The sequence below is a fragment of the Amblyomma maculatum genome, chromosome 1 (assembly GCF_055883805.1).
Source record: "Amblyomma maculatum isolate TAMU_Amacu chromosome 1, ASM5588380v1, whole genome shotgun sequence".
In the NCBI taxonomy this organism is placed as follows: domain Eukaryota; kingdom Metazoa; phylum Arthropoda; class Arachnida; order Ixodida; family Ixodidae; genus Amblyomma; species Amblyomma maculatum.
This window is the reverse complement of record NC_139344.1, coordinates 184,349,057-184,369,604: the sequence shown is the minus strand read 5'-3', so window position 1 is coordinate 184,369,604 and position 20,548 is coordinate 184,349,057. Positions and strand designations below refer to the sequence as shown.

Sequence of the window (20,548 nt, the reverse complement as noted above, 5' to 3'; positions counted from 1 at the left end):
TAGAGATGATGATGATGACATTATAGGGATGACAATGACGGGATGAGGGATGACAATGAGTGAAAACAGTCATGTAAAGTGACTTTCGTCATTTCCACTCTTAAGCAGAATTAAGCGCAGTGCTGTTAATATCTGTGTCCACCGTCACGCGAATACGTCGAACAATGACGCGGTTGTACTTGTGAGTTTGTGCAAAACGACCTGCTGTTATGTCCATTTGCTCACTGGTGTTACGCAAAAAGGCGTCAGAGTGTCCCGCCTTCCATGAGATCTGGAGCGTAGTCCCATATAAAAAAAAAAAAACCGCAGGGAAGGGACAGACGCATATGAAGTAAGCAGCGAAAAAACGTTTTCCTTCCATCGGTGCTGCCTGTTACTAATGTGCTTCTTATAAGTATTGACGCGGGCGGGAATTAATTTCCCCTTGCACTTATGTCGCTTAGTGTAACGGTTGCTCTGTCGTAGGTCACACGTATTTAGTATGTGAAAGTTACGCAAAATATTTTCGCCGCCATTCAGTGGTCAGTTTCGGTAGCCATTCACAGTTGTGCTGCGACATCATTATAGTGATTTAATTACGCGAAGAGAGGAAGAAGGCGACGAATGCAAGCACCCAGCTGAGATTTCCCATTATTTGCGAAAAATGTGACTGCCAAAAAACACGAGAATCATTTCTTCCGGCGTGTCACTAACTTTGACGAGATCCCCTTGTGAGGAATCCTATCGGCAAGACCAATTAACACTTAGTCATTCAATGATTGTAAACTGTTTCCGTGATGTGAAAATCCTGGGAAGAAAACAGCTCGCAATCTTTGAAAGCATTTCCTATAAGGAAAGCAGGACCAAACTGCCTCAGCGATTTTTCAGTATTTATTTATAACGGTGAGGTAACGTTTTTTTTTTTTTTCGTCATATTCCGATAATAATGTTGACATGTCTCCGAAGTGTCCCGCATAATGGCACCTGTGCAATCTGGTGAGTGTCAAAAAATAGCTTTGAGTAGCGCTTGTGTTCATCATCGCCTTCTCCTATTGTCCTCTAATTTCACGCTTAATGGAATCACTTCAGTTTAGTTTAGTTAGGCTACTCAGGCTATGAGAGTGAAGGGCTCCGCAAATTTCGACCACCTTGGGTACTTCAATGTGCGCTGACAATCGCACAGCACACGGCGCCTTGCTTTTCGCCTCCATCGAAAAGCGGTCGCCGTGGCCGGGATTCGATCCCGCATGCTTCGGCATAGTAGCCGAGTGCCCTAACCGCTGCTCTACCGCTGCAGGGGGAATCACTTAATAGCAGCCAGACAAGCAACTAGCCCAACAGTTTGCTATTTTTAAACGTGGCGACCCAAGTCTCTTGGGATATCATATGCTTATGCTTTGCGTATTGTTTACATCTTTTCTCCTAGTGGGCCTCGTGATCACCAATATCTGAAAGAGGTTGGTATTTCTTTGCAGCGAGGAAAGAGCTGCCATCATCTAGAACTGCCATAGATTACGCAGAATAAACATTCTTGCTGTACAACGCAGTCGTCACGTGTGCACGACATACAACGCGCTGAAAAGAAATTGCTAGTTTGAAGCACCCTACTGTGCTTCTTCTTGTTTTCCCGTCCACACTGCAACATTGTTACACCGTAAAACGGCCGTAAATGACAATACACAGCGAATGGTTCAAGCATGAGCAAGAACAACGTCGTTTCAGCGCGTAAATGTGCAGTGATATTTTAAAGTGAAAGGCATTCATTCGGCCACGACGTCATAATCACGCTATCAGAAAAATAAAAATCCTGCTGCGAATCGAACCTCCATCCCTTGCATCCGCAGCCGAGCGCTTTAACTAACTCCCGCGATCGCACATCGTAATTCTCCTTGTCCACCGTGAGGATGATAGCAGCGATGGCAATTACGCTGCAATTAGTCATAATGACAATTATGGCATTAGCAATCACAATTACGATGCGTTTAGTAGATGACTTTCGCATTTCTGAAGTGTAGATTTCACAGTGCTCTCGGAATTTTTCTTTCAGAGGTGATCGTCACATTTTATTTTCTTTTACGCTTTCTACAGTCGCTCTACGATAAGAACTACCCTTATTTTAGCATAGCCTGATGAGCGTTTAGCATTTGTCAGATTGCGCCAGTGTTTTGAAAACCTTAGATGAAGCATTTACCGCGGCCCCTTAAAATTTTCGTCGCAGAGACGTGCGTTCCTGTGCCGTATAATGGCCTTCGGTGTGGAAAATGAAATAGACGCCACTTTACACTAAAATGTTTTATTGTCTGCCTGTTCAGCAGTATATTACTTTTCGGTGCAGCACTTTCGCCGACACCCAATCGTCCTTGCGGTCTCTGCTCATAGTTTCCAGTTTCGATGCACATAAAAGTGGCGTATACACTGATCGAAACATTCTCGGTAAAATTTTTCTGCAGTGTTTCCAACGAAACCGCAACAAAGTCGAACGCTTGAAACAGGTTGCTTTCCATTGCGTAGAAGACAATCTGACCTTTCCTTGAGTTTTTTTTTTTTTTTATTGTAGGTTTCCCTTTTTTTTTTCTTTTTTTTTGTGGCTCCGCGGATTCGAGTGCCGCTTATGACACTGGTCTAAGCATGCTCCGCTTTTAAGGCCTTCCCTAAACGCAGTCCACTTTCCTGTCCCACCCTCGCCGGCTCACATCTTTTCCCTTTCCCTCGGGGCGCCCGGCCCACCGGAAGCGCGTCTTTATCGCGTTGTTCCTTCTTTAAAGACCTGAACGCGGCGCACGCGAGACTATGCTGAGGGCGATTAGTGGTGAAGGTAATTACCGAAACCACCACCCACTGATTAAGCGACCAAAGCCAGGTACCGCTGCTTCGCGCAGCACGAGAGGAAACGAGAGATGTTAGAATAAATTACGACACGACGCGGCAGCTGGACGCACTGCTCATCTGACGCAGTTCCGCTCATTGCTCCTCCTACGAGCGCCCTAGGAACCCACGTTTATTGTCCAAGCAACCCGCTGCGAGCACAAACGGAGAACACCGCAAGGTGGAGGCGTCAGAACGGAAGATGTGAACTGGCGATATCGACGCGTCGTTTTCCGATCGCAGCCGGTGCGCGGAGAGCAGCGGCGCGGCCATCCTTAGCAGCATGCACCTTGAAGCAGCCTCATGCGCACTTTTGTCTCTGGCGCTTACCGCAGCAACTGCTTATGTCTCTTGGCACATATAGTGTTGCTCCCCTCCCATAACAATGACAGTCCAGCGTCAATGAGGCACAAAAGAAAACACGGATGAGGTAATCGTACTCACGTATTAAAGCCGCGTGCTGGATGAAAATGACCTGTAGCTTCCCTTACCGTGTCCTAAATCACTCCTTGCAGCTAATACGGTCTTGTCCGCGCGCATAGACGGCGTACACGTTTACTGAGTAGAGCGATAAAGTATTCCCGGTCATGTGACGCTGCCGACATCAGGAGATAACATGCACAATATCTCTCCGGCAGACCTGACTTCGGCCTAGCAGTCTCCAGAAATGCTGACCGTGTGATTGCTGCCACTGTAAAGCATGGCATATCACTCACCCAGTATCGTGGTTTTCATCTCTTCAAACTATGTATATCAACGACCACCTAGGAGAAATATCTTCTTAAAATATATACTGATGCATCGTGGGAGCATTATATGCTTTACTTGCTGTGATTGTTGAAACAGCCAACTTGTCGACTGGAACCACACCGTCTGGATGCCGCTTATCAAGTCCCTCGAAACACCGCAGTTAATTATGCAATGCTCCAAATAAAATACACGCTTTTACCTGGTCGTCATTTCTTGCAAATTATTGGTCTTCATTTAGTATAAGTCAGTTTGGGTGGATTTCTTTGCTTGCACGTAGTCGTACAGAGACTTCAATCTCGCTGTCAGACCCGTCGTTCAGTAACGAATGCAGCCAGTGACTGCGAGCAGAAGGCAAGTATCATGAAAAGTCACTATGGTCGCGGGCGCCCACCCCAGCTGCTCAGTAAAGCCTAGCGCGCACGATGCGAGCACGCGCTTCTGGGCTCAGTTTGTTTGTTCTTCTGGCAGATACCCAGCTCTGAAGAAAGCATTGCGCAAAAGCGAGCCGCTGCCATGCGACGATACGCACTCGCAGTGAGAGGGGCTTTGGGGCGCTCGCCACGTGGGCTGTTGACAGACGAGATCGGGTCCGCGGCGTCACGCGGCCGCCCGCCGCCGCGACACGGCGACGTTCGTAATGCCCTTCGCCGTCCCGGCGGTTCCTCCCCGAACAAGTTTCGCGCGCAGCGCCCTCCGGTTCGTTTTCAGTGCGACGTCGCACGCTTAGATGCACCATATGTTACTCCCGCGCGCCCCGAAAGACAGACCAGAAGTAAACCTGGAGGAAGAAACAGTACGCTTCCTCGTGGTTACCGTCGCGAGTCTTTCGCTGTACACCAAGTCTGAAGACGGAATGAAATTTATCTCAGACAACATAGAGGAAGGTTCCTGAGATAGTCTTCGGGCTGTCATACACCGAGGAGTCCAAGCTAACTTCAGCCCAGGATTAAAGAATTACAGGAAATGCTTAGAACCCTCTAAGAATGCGAATGTGAAAGCCTAGTTAGATGTCTCGTCAAAATTTTTTTTTGCATCCTCAGTCACATTTTGTGATATCCAACTTTCGCACTTCAGCCACCACAGCACATATTTTCACAGTAGGCACTTCAAGGACATCCAGTAGCCGAACGTGGTTACGGGCATTTGGAGCTGCTCCGCCGCTTCCACCGTGGCGCTATTTTCTCGATTTTCCCCAACCAGGGCTACAGTGCGTAGATTCGTCAAGAGGAGCAAGGGACCCAGTGACGACGAACCCAATTGTCATGTGACAGCTGTACACGCTTCAGTGAAAACTAATAGGCGTCTAAGTGTCAGCAGGATGTGGCTCTTGTGCAATCATACGAACACCTAAATGTCGACAGCCCTAAATAAATCACGCACACAATCAACATTAGCGTCCATAGTCATCGTCAACGGGCACTCGGACTGCTGGACTGCACGTATATATACGTTCGTCCGTAAATGATCTCTGTCATTTGAACAGTTACAGTCAGCCTATTTAATCATTGCTGTATGCTGTCTTGATCACATCGAACGTCTCTGCAGGCGATTTCTCCACTTTATTTAAAAACTTGTTCACGCAGAGCTGTTCCAACGTTCGCTCCATTGTTTTCTCAAATTACTTATGAAGCAAGGTTACAAGCTTAGGCACGTCAAATCGCTTCAATTTTTAAAGCCAACTGAACTCGTCGCTTAGAGAAGCTCAAGGTTCGCCCACCATCCTCCGAAACCGGTTTCTCAATCGCACTTATACGCGCGCAACACCATGACTTGTCCCGTTACTTTCAGGACAGCTGTCCAAGTACCAACGGACCTCTTCCCAGTAGCGCACCCCTCTTGCAGCCGCTCGACGAAGTGTGTATGACGGGCCGGGTTACCGAGGTTCCCTCGGATATTTTGTACAGAAAGTCCAAGGGCTTATTTTCCAAGCAGCAGATTGTGCAGGGCTAGTCTCGCCATGCCTGCGCATGAGAAGCGTCAGCCATCTGTGGACACACCCCGACACATATTTCTCCTGAAATTTGTCTACTTAATCCGTGACAAAGGGAAGCTGGTGAACATGACCGCGTCCTGTCGCTTGATGAGCGAACTCCTCCCTCAGTTTCGCCTGGAATAGTCGTCAAACATGGTGAACGAGGAGGGTTGACGCATGCGCAGAAGATTATTGTAAAAAGGTTCATGTCTGAGCGACGCTCACTTTCACTCGGCGTGCCTGCTCTCTTGGCTCAAGGTGTACAGTGTAGTCGCGGGGCTAAAGCCGCCTAAGCATATGTGCCCAAAGCAGAAATGGTAGCAAAACGTTCTTTCGGATACGCATGGCGTTTAGACACAGTGGCTGCGATGCAAAAACGAAAACAAGAGAAGAAGCTTAGCAATCCGGGCTCGGTTCAGATGTACACAACCGCTCTCTGCACAGGCGCTTAGGCGAAGCAACTCTGAGTTCAAAATAGGATCCCCCCCCCCCCCCCCCCTTTAGTACTGACAAGAGACATGAGACCCCTCGATGCAGGGACTGCACGAATCCAAAATAGGCAGCTATTTTTTTTTTTTGTTAGTGGTGGTCGGAACATTTCTTCTTTATATGATTTCTAATATTTCATTGCCATTTTTGTAAGAATCATCAACATTTCTTCTATACCCGAAGAAAAATAAAAAGTCGACAGCACTACGCAAATATCCAACTGGTGCTTATTGCGTACACGATTTTCCGATGCGCAGCGCTGACAGAGAATTGTCAGCCCTCGCATGATATTAAAAGATTCGGGAGCTGTACTTTTAGCCTGTTGCTCTTGCAATACTTTTGGTAACGGGTGTTTAATATCTGTCTTCGCTTCGTTAACCTTCTGTTGAAAATATTTAGACAACCACGTGCTTTTGTTTATAAAGTGTAATAAAACACATTTATTTGAAAAAAAATATACATTTTTTTCTTACGGTCTCCGTCGCATCGACCCCTCAGGTCATTAACGCTACTTGTGTCCTCAATGTCTTCAGCATTATGCCATAGTACAGTTGCGCAAATAATATTACATGCATTAAAAGGACTGTTGCTTCTTTTCACTGCGAGCTGCTTTATGTCACTTATACTGTCGGGTACGCTTGCAGAGCGTGGGTGTCGCTTCTACGAGGCCCCTGTCATAAACTGAGCAGAAAATCACCTTCAAAAATAATTTCTCCCTTTTTTTTTATAAAACGCTACCTTTTGAGGACAACACAGAGGTGAAAACAGCGCAGAGAGCTACGGAACGAGAAATGCTAGCTGCAACGTTAAGTGATAGGAGGCATGCAGAGTGGGTAAGAGTCGGGTAATGACATCCTAGTCGAGATGAAGAAGAAAAAATGGGCACGAGCAGAACATGTGGTGCAAAAAGAGGATAAGCGATGGTCGCTAAGGGTAACAAATTGGATTCCGAGGGAAGGAAAGCATAGCAGGGGGCGGACGAAAATTAGGTGGACGGATGAGGTTATGAAGTTTGCAGGGGTCGAGCATGCAGCTAGCATAGGACCGGGTTAATTGGAGAAGTGTGGGAGAGGCCTTCGCCATGCAGTGGATATAGTCCGGCTGATGATGATGATGGTGGTATACAAAATGATGCGTACAACAGGCCGCCAGTCTCTTCTCTCTCTCTTCGTTTCGTTTTTCACTATCACTAGTGAGCCCCCTTCGATGGAGCCAGTCTACAAGCAAGTAACGGAGGCCTGATCTGGTCCACAGTACCCGCTGCCTCAGACGTGAGTGCATACGACAACGCAATGTGTGTGGCAAAGAGCCGATCGTCATAGGCGGTACACGAGACATTTTTAGCTCGGCGACGTCGTTTTTGTCAGGCCCGATGTCTTCGAATGACGCGACGTTCCACTGGTTAGCTTTCCCGTACAAAATCGGCAGCTCATTTTAAGCTTTCATTTGTGGCGGAGTGGCGGTATCGATTTTTACCCCTGCATAATCTGAGAACCCAATTAATGACGAGGTTCGCGGGTCATCAGGATCTGATACTATTCTCAGCTGGCAGGCGACTCGTGGGACAAAGCGCGGTTCATTTTTCGTCGGCGGTGGCAGGAAGTCGGTCCGGATGTCGTGGCGATTTCTTACCGCGCCGCTGCATCCGGGAGAGACGTGAGCCGCGTTCCGGCCTGCCTTCGTCGAGCACTATCCACTAGCATGTCCGCGGTGCTTAAATAAACAGTGGTCACACCAAAAGTGCTTTTTCGTGCCTTTGGAAAGCAGGGAAAGACGCCATGGATGCAAGCCGTGCATGCGTGTAAGTTATCCGGGAGGCGTAAACTCATTCGATGCTCACAAGGACGGCAAGTTCTTAGTTGCGTCGAACGCGTTTGCGGCAAATCGAAAGTCCATCTGGTTGCAAACGTTGCGCGAGAGCGTTTCCGTTAAACAGTGGGAAACACATGCAGCGATTGCGACTGCAGGTCCCGGGAAGCGTTCCGGTGAGTGAAGGTGGCCAAGAGTGCCACGCGTGCTGCGCAGCAACGATTTTTCCGGGCGCACAGCTGCCAATGGACCCTCTATTCCCGACGGCACTGTTGGAGGCTGCCGTCCTTGTGCGGGCTCACGTGTGTTGTCAACGGCGCACTGAACAATATGCGCAAACATCCTGCATGGCGCTCGGCTCGTGGGCAGCTGTGTCGTAAACGAGTATACAAAGCCGACCTGCGGCACCATCTGTTTCGGTGACGAAGCCTCAAGTGGCGAACTCGCGAAACGAGCTGGAGCGCGGCTGCCTACATGGTATTTCTTTCGCGTTGCTTAGTTCAGTCAGTTGCATTGCTTTCAGGCACACAATTTCTCGTTCACACACAGTCTTGCGTTTGATGCGGACGTATGGAAAATAGTGCGAACAACGGGACTATACAGAATATTAACGACATACGCCGCAAAATAAAGGTAAAAATGTGCTAACACAGCTCGGCCCAAGCCGCTTTCGCTAACACAACTTGGCGTCGGACCGGGCATCGGAAGGAACCTCGCATCCCCTGGGCGAAGGTTAAGGTGCGGCTCATGCGTCGTGGCCCTGCTGTAACGGAGCTTCCCCGCGGCTCCAGCTTTTCAGAGAAGTTGTGCGAAGGGAACTGCAGCCAACCCGGTGAAGTCAGAGCGTCTGCCAGCTAGCAAAGCATTCTATCACGACGAGCAGGCATTTCTTTAAGAACAAACAACAGGAAATGCTATGTTTGTAGACAAACCTCTCCATCGCTGTATGCCGCCGAGGCGAGGGACAGGTGTTTAACGGCTTCAACGTGGAGAATAGCTAGCCGTCCGAAAGGAACGCCGCTTCCGGCCCTCCTTCGCCGGAAGGCAAGGAACTCGAGCTCTCTTGCTGGGCGACAGAGGCGATTGCATAAGGCGCGCTCCCTATCTCGCCAATTGGTATCATCCAAGGAGCTTGGTAGGCGAGCCGGGTAAAGAGCGTTACGCACTTGCACGGCCAGAGTGCACAACTAACAGGTTTCCAAGCCACGCTTCCGTGTCGATCATTCGTTTAGCGCCATCACCATAATCCGTGCATACTTTCCTCCAGTCTGCAGCCGGGCTGCTTTCCTGCACGCACCGGGCACGCTCTCCTTGCTTTCTGCGGCGGAAGAGTCGGCCAGGATTCAAAGTTCCCTCGGACAGGCCGCGTCAAGTACCCAAGTGATCGCCTTCTCGTGCATTTTGAAAGACTGACACTACCGCAGGAGAGGCCCTCAGCGCGGTGCGACATGGCCCACACTTCGCAGTTGGTTGAGCCCGCGTATCCGAGTTAAACAGCAAGCTTAACTGCTGCTACGTCGACGGCAGCACATCACTCCCAGAGGCTGAGGCCTCGGGGCTGAAATGCCCATTCATGATTCACATGGCATTTCTTTAGGTTTTAAAAATATACTCCACGTTGGTATTCGCGACTTCAAAGCACTTTCTTGGCCGATGTTTTTTTTTGTTTCATTTTTTTTTTTTTTTAATTTTGCGGTGACATTAAGCGAGAAGGTAGGATCAAGATTTCAGTGGTTTATTCGCACGTTTCTCTAAGCGCATATCCTTGAATGTTTAGGTGCCTTTCTATATGCAACTATAAAGGGTGCAAACATTTCTAAAGATTCCATTCAATGCCTTTTACACGATCAAGGCTAGTACTTTGAGCGAAGTCGGTTTGTATTTTATTATTAGAAAGCATGCGTGAAATGTTATAGCGGCAAAAACATAAATATAATCAATTCATTTTTGCTTAAGCTAGAAATTCCTAGTAGTGGCTGTGCAACATGGCCGTTTTAACTCATACAAAGTTTGTGGATTCCCTTGATTCGAAGGAAAAGGTATATGAGTGAGAAAAAACAAACAGTACTAAAAGCCATGTCAAGTTTTGAGCTGTCATACAAGTGAGATCTATTTAAAACGTTGCTGAGAAATTTCATAACCACAGCTTCCAGTATACAGCTCCTATAAAGCCAACTCTTGGAAGCTTTTTCCTACCACAAGAACAACGCAACTGTAAATCCGCTACACTGAAAAGCGCACGTTTTGCGCTGGCACGCCAAATATTTAACATACCTGCGAGATGATATGTGGCTTGCTGAGAGAAACGAAGCTTCTGGACCATATGTGTTGAGCGGTCGCATTCTATGGTGAGATACATGCACGCCTAGTGCTTAAAGTCTGTCTCAATCGGAGGGGGGTGCTTAGCACAGGTGCAAAGGAAAATAAAGAGGGAGCGAGAAAGAAGGCGACTGGTGGCCTGCTTTGCACATCATTTTTTTCCAACGGGAGAAATAATTTTTCTTTGCCTTCGGTTTTAGAAATTATGTTAATGGTTATTATTAAAACTCACCGCAAAATTGCGAAAAAACAATAGAGAAGGAATGATCTGAAAACCACTGACAAAAATAAAAATCGCAGCACGCTTCGTGTTATACATTCTCGGACCCCTCTCGGTCTCGGACCCCTCTTAAGTACTTGTGGGGGGCTTCAGACATCCCGAGACTCCCCTAACTTTAAGCCCTGTGCACACCACATTCATGGACGCGCTTTCGAACAAAGGGAAGCGCTGCTTCAGAAAGCGAATGATTCTTGGAAACGACACAATGCTACGCAAAGCGCACGGTGCAAAGGCGTCAAATCTGTCATAGTTGTCCCGAGTGTCTGACTGAGCTGCTCCGAAGTCGCGTTACTATAAGCGGAGCCCTGCGGCGGCAACTAGCACGCTCGCCGCTAGGACGTGCTCGCGTTAGGTAATTTATCAGGACCTTGCTACGTGCAGCCGCTTCGCCGTCTGCTGCGCACAGCAGGCCGCGAAAAGCGCTCGTGGAACTCAGCCAGGTCTTTTCACGACCGAGCTGACCTGCTCCCAACCTTCCGCAGCGAGGACTGGCGTACGATAACTACGCGAATGAGGACTAATAGGTTAAGAAACCCATTGGTTGGACTGGCAGCTCGACAAGCAGAACCGCCCTCTAAGTGTCAGGTGCCGCGCGGAATGCGTCATGAGAACAAATGCAGTGAAATAGCCAAAAGGTGATTAAGACCTGCGAGTTCTCTATGTTCTCCTCGTCACATTTTTTACGGCAAAGAGAAAAGATAATGTAGATGATGATCCTTGACATCTTTTAGACACGGACGTTAGCGTTACTTCGGCTGGAACGTCGTTAAACCAGACATTCGTGTCAGTAAAGCTGCACCGTTAGGGAAAATAAGCCCAGATGAGAGTAAATGACGCGTCCTCCAATGCACGCCTCTATGAAGGCTTTGTATACTCCACCCATTTGGAATATCTCATTTACACACCTAAAGGTATGAGTGTCATTAGGAATTCAAGGGAGTAATTGTTTTCTTCCTCAAGAAAGTAAACACGAACATGGCGCCATGTTTGTGCATCTTCGTCTTCATTCTCACACGCGTGCCTACGACGATAATGTTTGCTGATTATTGCAGATGAAGTGATGTAACCCAACAATCTCTGTCATGAGTTTGCAGTTGAAACACGATTTCACTGCAGTTCTCGTGACCATACACCACACTACGGTCGAGATTGACACTGCCGAGCGTATACTCTAGCATGACAGTGTGTGCTGCTTTTCATTTTCGTGTCTTTAAAGCTTCGTTGCCTAATATCGCCGATGAAACAGCCTCAGGCGCTCTATCAAGAGCTTGGCTTTGAAACGGGATACTGACGGAGTTCTATGTCGATGCTGCTCGCTACGCTCGACAGAAAAATATCGTCTGACCCACAAAAGCACACAAAAAGAAACAAGAACGAGACCTAAGCGGGAGCTTTTGCGGTATGGCAGCTGGCGTCACGGGTTGTGGGCCGGAGGCTTCAGCGGATGAGTTCAACGTATCTTACTGTTATGCAAAACGGGTGCATTCCGACCTATTGTAAAACGACAGGCGCTTGTGAAGGCAGCAGAAGCGAGCGATGATGCTAACGAGGGTCGCTCACCGCCGTTATCACGCGATTTAGCGGAGACAGACGAAGCGCAAAATGAGGCATAAAACGGATAGGGCGAAATGACGTTTTGACGATCATTTCAGAATGAGAGTTGGAAAGAAGGGCTCTCTAATGTGCCCCACCGTTCGGTGAAGGAATTGGAACAACGCATTTTTTGTCTATCTTTTTTTTTTTTTTTTCATGATTATCCTGCAAGCGGGAGCGCGGACGTGGGTGAAATGCTCAGCTGTGTAAGCGTTGATTGTGTACGCTCTCCACGCATGAACGTCGAGCCACAGTTGAACGCAGCACTCGTGGAGCAGGTATTTCGGCGTCGAAAGAACTGGCAAAAGGCAGATACTGAGGGACGCAACGTTCGCGAAGGTGCTTTCGCCGCTCTGGTCGGTGTGCAAACAGCTCGGAATTTAGTGTGATTCGCGCTGGTACCGAGTGTGAAGCGGGAAGTTTTATTCTGCGCCCACGCTACGTGAGGTCTATTTGTGCGAGTTTGCAAGCACATTTCAAATAGGAAAAGTGCCTTCTATCCTCTTCACGGTGTCGAGTGAGGCAGGGTACATGATTACGAGAGCCGACCTTTTCGCAGATGAGCGCGTGTCATCGGTATGACGAGCGAGGCCATTCACACTGCATTTGCAAAAAGTAACAGCATTCGTCGCGGGCCCCACACAGAATAGCGAGTCTTTTGCTACGACTCTTGATCTACAGCGGGGCGGCGGCTATATGCTGTCATTTAGGGCACGCGACTACCGCCGAGTGTCTGAGGGCGCTAGCGCAGCATGCAGTGCTGTCGTTTTGGGTATTCGCACGGTTTGCTCGGTCGCCTACGCTGGCCCTCCGCACAAAAGTGACAACGTTGATTAAGAACCGAAAGCGCATATTTGAGCGTATTCCAAGCAAAGCGAAAGCGGGGCGAAGCCTTGTCTTAGTGAAAGTGTGGGCTGGTATTTATATATATATATATTTTTTTTTACGATTGTGTAACTATCTTCGATTTTAGTACGCCGTAGTAGAAATTTATTTTGTGCCATTGTTTACTGATTGTTCAGCTCCAGCTGGGCGATGCATTGCGTCCAGTCGTTTCTGCAAGTGAGACAACTTTCGTAGCAATTGTTGTTCTTGGGCTGCACTTTGCAACCACTACGAACGTTAGTTGCCTCTACAAGCCACAGCGCTTTCTAAGTTGAGCTTATTCGCACTGGGAACAGAAGGGAATGAGTTCTTTGTCTATGGCCTTCTCTGGCGAGACTGTGAGAAAACATATAACCTGTAAGTGATGCCGGGTAATATTTTTAGGAGTATTACGATGATTTGATGAGCCACAGGTTCATCAAAGATTTTACTGCTAAGATATGCGGATTGCGGGTACATGCAGCATGAATACAGCTTACAGACGCTCCTGATATGCGTGATCAAATTATCGGAAACTTTTGCAATTTATCCTACAACCGATCAAACTTAATGTGCCGAGAATGGACAGGTCGACGAAATAGCCAAGACAAAGGCTTCAACGACAACTGACGAGATTGAGCAAAGTGACTTGACGAGTGCCCACAGTTCATGTATCACTGTTTGTGTTTCAATACTGCTAATGGATCAGCACTAATATTTTGCAAAACAATTGAATTCTTCATCTTTATTGTAAATCATGTTCCTCGTGCCACATGGGAAAACAAGGTTCCGCCCCGCTTCATGCACTGCGTGAAAGTGGCGCTGAACAATTCTTATTGGAGCATAATTGGTAGCTCAAGCAGCGCACCGTTTCGTGAGTGGGGCTGTCGAATGTAGGTATGCCCCGTGTGCTGCCTCCATGGTTGTACGATATATATTTAAACCAAATTACATTTACAAAAACATAAAAAACATTCGCTTGGGCAGCAGAAAGAGCCAAAAACTAAACGATTGCTCCGAGAGCACTGCCGACGTTTTTACATTTTTTTTTATGCCTAGACATTCTCTTCTCTTTTTTTTTTCCTTTCAAAATTGCTGCTAATTTCTTCAATGATCGTGATACTGTGTTCAACAGTGTGTTACTTCCTGTCGAGGAGAGTACGATTAGATTCTCGTTCTGGACGATCGGAGTTGATAAGCACAGGTGGACATATGACCTTCAAACCGCGACCTCATCTCAACCTCAAAATTATTTCGCGACCTCGCTCAACCTCGACTTCAGCAATTGAGGTTGAGCTCATCAGGCGACCTCCCCTTACTTTTCCAGCGGCCACTGGCGACCTCACTCAAGCTCAACAACTAACTCAAATTTTGAGGTTAAGGTTAAGGTCGGGCGCTGAGCAAAAAAAAAAAAAAAAATGAGCAATGACCTCTTTTCTTTTTCTTTTCTTGAGTCGCTCTACCCCTGTGGTTGGCGTCATTCTAGGGTCCCCACGAATCCCACACTACAACACATGGGCTCATGAAGCGATACGAAAAGAGAGCCCAATATTCTGCGCACTTAAAGTGCTAGCAATCAAATGAGCGTGTTCTTTTTACTGCACTGCAATGACACATGCTGCTCACCCTCGAGATGACGACGGTGACAAAAATTGAGCGGGCTTTTAAAGTTGAGAATGAAACAGAATTTTTAATTTGCAGGTTTTTTTATTTATTAGTTGAACATTATCCACCTACGGAAGACGTTAAGTCAGGAGGAAAACAAGAGTACTTGCAGGAAATTTCGAGGAAGGACTCTGTTGATGCTGTATAGATGCAAGCCGCTCAAGGTCAAACCACTCCCTCGTCTTCCAACACCATGCTTTTTTTTTTTTTTTTTTCGCAAAAGAGCGTCAGAACAGCAGGGCCAAAGTGTTACTCGTGAGCTGCTTTGCCCATCATGAACACCGGCTCCCCCGTCAAATTTCGCCTCAGAAAAATGTTTGTTCGAGTCTCTACCGGGGCACAAAGAGAGAGAGAGAGAAAGAGACAGAGAAAAAATAGAGAGAGAGAGAGAGAGAGCCTATATACCCGCGCGTGCTAACAGAATTTTGGGTACTATTTTGTCAACTAGACTGAGACGAGCTTCCTTGGGGCATTCATTTGTTTTTCTTCAAAACTGACCTAACGAATCGCACGCCGGTGCCTTAAAGGTTGCTTAGCCGTGCCTGCATTGTGCGAAGCCGTTTACGTCATTAGGGTTGTATAGTTTCAGCACGTGTACATAAAACAAAAAATACTGGGACAACATAAAGGAGATGAACACGCGATATGATGGGTCCGCGCTCCCCTCTGTTGTTGACGCGTTTCGCCCTTCGCAGTCCGTCCCCAGGTTCTGCTGAAGCGGCGCGCTCCCGAACTGTGGCTAAAGCAACCCAAAGGCATTGGCGCACGTATGCCAGTTTCGCTCTGGAATACACCACGATTTGCATTTTTCGCTACGAAAAAAAAAAAAAGGAGAGGGGGGGGGGGGGGGGGGGGGCGAATGGTTGTGCCGCTACACGGAGAGAGGGAAATCAACTGGGGGCCTCCCTAAACCAGCCAAAGAAATTTCAAGAACGAAGGGTGCGGTGTGTTCTATGCTGGGAAGTTGCCGAGTGTAACTTAAACCATACGAGAAAAGCAAAATAATGTTGCCGAACATAAAAAGAAATGTCGTATACAGAAAACAAAAAGGGCAACTGCGCCAACCATTAAGCGTGATATTATAGAAGGCTTGAAACATCAGCTCAGTACTGTATTCCACAGATTATGCAATCGTCTCATTTCACATGTCTTGATTCAAAAAAGAAAACGATATTTGAATATATTACTTCGCAATTCGACCTCGGAAATTTTAGACCCATTGGTCTGTCCATCTAATAAAAATGATTAGCTACGAATGGAAAGTGTGGTGGGTGATTAGTGGTTGATACTAAAATCGTAACTTTAACAATTGACAAAAATTACAGTAATAAAATCAATAAAAATGACATTGAATAAATAGGAAAATGAAAAACGTTGAACTATTGTTCACTGTAGCTAAGGAGCGCTTGAATTGAACACGCTTGTTTGCGGCTTCGGACAGAGCTATGTAGCGCGGATCGCCGAGTTATGCGATTTGCGCGCTTCTGGGTGTTTGAGCCGGCGGCAAGCAACTGCGCATGCAGTCGTGGAGAAACACTCCTTCCAAGAAGACCTGAGGTAAACGTCCTCCTGTAGGATCGTGCTAAACAGCCACTGCGGTATATAAAGCGCCGAAAGCTGGGAGCGGGCTGCGACATCCGGTCGTCCGTATACGGGTGATAGCCGAACACAAAGCATCACTGCATGCCTACCACGGTGGTACTTTCGAAGTCCGCGTCAGGCGGGGTGCTCATCGGAATAAATCACCGGAACTGCGAAAAGCCTGGGCCTTACAATTTCGACCTCAATCGACGTTATTCAGGTCAAAATTTTGACCTGAATGACCTCACGCGTGAGGTTGAGGTCCGTTTTTCTGCCTTACTAGTAAACTTTCGAACTGCCTCCAACCTCACTCACTGAGTGAGGTTCAGGTCGATCTCATGAGGTTGCCCACCTATGTTGACAAGTAATTTTGCTGTCTAGATATAGTTTACACAAAACGCCGCTTTATACCTCATTGATTAGAGCAGGTCATTTACTGCGAAAACGGCATCCCTTCCACCCAAGTAATTTTCATGGATTATATGAGAGCTTAAAAATGTGCCGAGACTGGAGAATTTTTCTTCTATAATTCTAAAACGCCGCAATAAATTCCCTAAGCCACCTCCATCCCGCAAAACACGACGGTGAGCATGAGCTGAGACAGGCTGAGCTGGAACGATACGTTGGCCCTACATGGTAAGGCACTGCAATAATAAAGGGCCGATGATATCGCAACTTTGTCTTCCCCAAATCCCTTTCCAAACTCCGTAGAGAAGAGTGTCGATACAGCTTACTCCTTATTTGCTTAGAAGCTGAACTATTAGGAAGTTTCCATAAATCTTTCTAAGAATGCTTCATGGTTCTCGGCTGCTCTTTGAGCTGATGACGGATCTCGCATGGACTCACGCATTCGAAAATCCTATAAAGGTTGCTCATTGGGCACGCTGACCGAACTTTATGTAGCGCTGACCTGAATCTGCAGTAAGCTTAGAACAAAGTATTTTATTTTTCTTACGTTTAATCGAAAATTAGTTGCCATTACGCAATTCATCTTTTCTAGCCTAATCTTCACGAGCAGCAAATGCGCGTTCATGTGAGACACTGGTTTGAGGCGGCCTTTGTGCCGAGCTCTGAAAAGAACCCCAGCGGCGGCATACAAGCCTTCCGTCGTCGGATGCCACAGGAGGTCGACGGCCACCAACTGCGGTGTCATAAATGCCCGTCGTGGCTGCAGGCGTCCAATTTGCTGCTCGACAGAGGACAGATGCCTCGTGCGGCGTTCTCAGCCTGGGGTCTGAGTCAAGCAATGCAGCACGCGTCCTTCGCACATAAGCTGAGGGACGACTCGTTCTCCCTGTAAGCTGCGCTCGGCGGCAGGATGCGACGATCGGCTTTTACTGCGTCCTGCCCACGCGCGGCCTCAAGGGCACGGCAGCAGAATAATCGAGAGACGGACGGAAAAAGAGCGACCCTCTACTATCGTTCGCTAAACCGCCAAGAACGCCGAAAAGCATTAAGTGGCATCGATCGTTCGCCAGCAGTCACGCGACTTGTTCAACGTTTCTGCCTTGCTCGACTTGGGGAGTGAAAAATGCGCGCCCGTGGCAGCTCAATGCAGACGGGGACATCCCTGCGCCTTCATAGCAATCTATTTGGTCATAGGCGACCTTCCTGAACACCTGCGTGTCCCTTAAGCACCGGAAAGTGTGTCTTTCTTAACTAAAAATTAGACAGCGATCTTCTTGAATAGTGAGCATGTGTTTTTCGCATGCCCTGGAACTTCAAGTAGTGCCAAGCAGTGATGTGTGCCCTTCCAATGAACTTTGCCCACCCGAGCTTCTTGTTACCGGTGTGTCCTCAGAAGGATGCATTCTTTTTCATAGCAAGAACAGCAGCGCATGATATAGCAAGGACACAGCATTGCACTGTTTTTTTTTTTTCCTTTTTCAGCCAAACTATCTTCATAGATTTTTGAAAGTATTTCAGAAGCACCCAGTATATAAAACTTAAGAAGCGCGCACACATAAAAAATTGAAACTATTGAAGAGTTGACGGTTGCATTCCATAACCAAGGAAGGGGCCACCTAACAGTGGTACACGATACACGGGGAATTGTGCATTCCGAACGCTGAAAGTACGCATATTTGCCTACACGTGAGTCTTTGAGCGAGTGTATGTGTTTGTGACCACATTCGTGCCACCGACTTGGCTTCGTGCAGGAGGAGCCTATCCGGACAGCGGATTTCGCATCTGCGAATTCTCCTCGAACGCACTCCGCTTCCAACGCGGTGATCCCGCTTGAGCGCCATGAATATTCAAGCGGCGCCTCGTAAAAACAAGCGCCGAGGAAAAAAGTGCGGACGCTGCAAGGAGTGGATCGCTTCATCGTTAGGCGGCACACATGTGGCGCTTCTGAGATTATAGTACGTTTTTGCGGACATTCCGAGATCCATTCGTGTGCGCAGTCTCAAGTGTTACGTTAATGAGCCTGACGACGACTGGGCGCTTCGAAACAAGTCTTTACATGCGGCAGCGCTCTGATGCAATCCACCTGTAGAGGCCCCCTAGTTCAGTGCACCAGCTTTCTCCGTCATTGACCAGGAGTCTGTCACGGGACTTGGGCAAAAAGAGTGTTAGGGGAAAATTATATTTGGTGGCATGGATTTGAGGTAAAAATCGGCATCTGGACGAAAACCGTGGCCATTTCGCAAAGAACCCATTGCTCTTGGTGTCACTGTTCTAACTGGATGGGCAAAGACATGCAGGAAAATTTTGTAACTTTCTTCCGTTCTGCGTTGATCCATCTGGTTGAAAAATATCCTGCAGGAGCATGAAAGACAAGCACGTTGTAGCATGTTCTGACGGTCACAAAAGGGCATTTATTTCCACAACAGCATATTAAGTAACAAATAACTACGCGTTACTTGCGTACGGCTTAAGTGTTGGAGGAATTAGTTCCCGAGGCATTTTTTGTGTGGGTGTGTAGCGCGCGATGGGAGCTGAAATTGGAAGTATCCCATTTGTACGTAGGTACTTGTGTCGTGGGGAAGTTAGGGTTTCGCTGTGTACCGGTGCGGACAAAACTAAAAGGAGCTATTTCCTTCTAAAATTCTTCACGCATTGCATGATTGAAACTTCCAGTCGTAGTATGCGCGAACAGGTGCCCTTTCACTTGGACAAATATTGTTTTCTTATGTCCAGTGCTGAAGGCGTGTTTTTAATTTGAAGGTAAAAACACACTCTGTTTACTTACGTCCGCACCTGTACACGTCTTGGTTGCTTGAGAGTGAAAGTTGAAAAAGTGAAGACGAACATTCTTTTATCGGTGACTGCCATGAAGCGCCACGCGACCGGGAAAGCTCTAGCATCATCGGCGATGCTTTAAATTCTATCGTTAAACACGTTCATATCTTGGACGGCGGCTTAACCTTAGTAGCTTCAGTCAAGTGCTTCGCCCCCTCTCCGCTTCTTTAGCAGCACGTCAATGCTCTCGTCCGGCCACATTGTGCACGATAGATGAACGGACTAGCGTGTTTCAGGAGCTCAGTTGGGCTCAGGTCGTGAGCGTTTCGAAGCAACGAACTGCGCACGACCGTCGCCGCTGTTACGGAACAAAGTTGCCATTGAGATGACATTTCAAGCGCGCTTTTCGGCGTGGTGTGAAAAAAAAAAAAAAAAAAAAGGCAGGGCCTTTCACGTGGCAACGAAGCACTCTGGCATCAAACAAACGTTTCAGAAAATTATTTGCGATATGCAGACTAAAGAGATGAGCGCAACCATTATGTCGAGAGGGAGAAGGGCCCACGTGGCCGCTCACCTGGCGCATAGTCGTATTCGGCAGACATATTCAGCGTTATCCGGCCAGCAGGAGCAGCGGTAGCCGGTTGTCGCCCGCGTCCTCGGGTCCCAGCGGAGTGCTGCGTGCGCCTGCCGTGCCGGTCGGCTCCGCTTTGCCGCCGCGGGAGCAGACGACGTTCCCAGCGGAGTAGCAGCGCCGGTACTCCGTGGCGCCATCTGTGCATCGCCGGCCAACTTACGTATCCCACTGAGCATCAGAAACCCAGCTGCTCTATGATCCAGCCGCTGTGCACACTGCCAGCGTCTCAGATAGCTGGTGTCCTTCTCAATGGTTTACTCCTTGAACGATGGACTATATGTGAAAGCATTAATGCTGCGCTGTCTCAATTCTTTGTCATCGTCACGACTGTGGTGTTTCGCCTCTGCCTTTCGTCGCTGCATCTTTGCTTCTTGCTGGCGCTTTTGCCGCATCACCTAGGCCTCTCGTAGTCAGTTCACCGTCAACATGTCATCGGGCAAATTGGAGATTTGCACGGCGAGCACGACGTTTCGACAGTGGAGCACAGACCTCTTCTCCCCGCACCAAGTGAAACCTTTTCGCTCAGCCCGCCTCATTTATTCGTCGGCGCGCCTCGTCGCTCTAA

The 20,548-nt window shown here is 47.9% G+C and overlaps 1 protein-coding gene across 1 annotated transcript in view; it reads right to left on the bottom strand.

Annotated features, from left to right (window-relative positions):
• Positions 1-20,055, bottom strand: part of sbm (L-type amino acid transporter sobremesa) — a 109,134-nt gene extending 89,079 nt beyond the window's left edge. The window contains exon 1 of the mRNA XM_084589787.1: positions 19,924-20,055. Within this exon, the coding sequence (XP_084445913.1) occupies positions 19,924-19,951 (28 nt within the window). The 5' untranslated portion in view covers positions 19,952-20,055. The remainder of the gene's footprint in view (positions 1-19,923) is intronic.
• Positions 20,056-20,548: the final 493 nt, after the last annotated feature.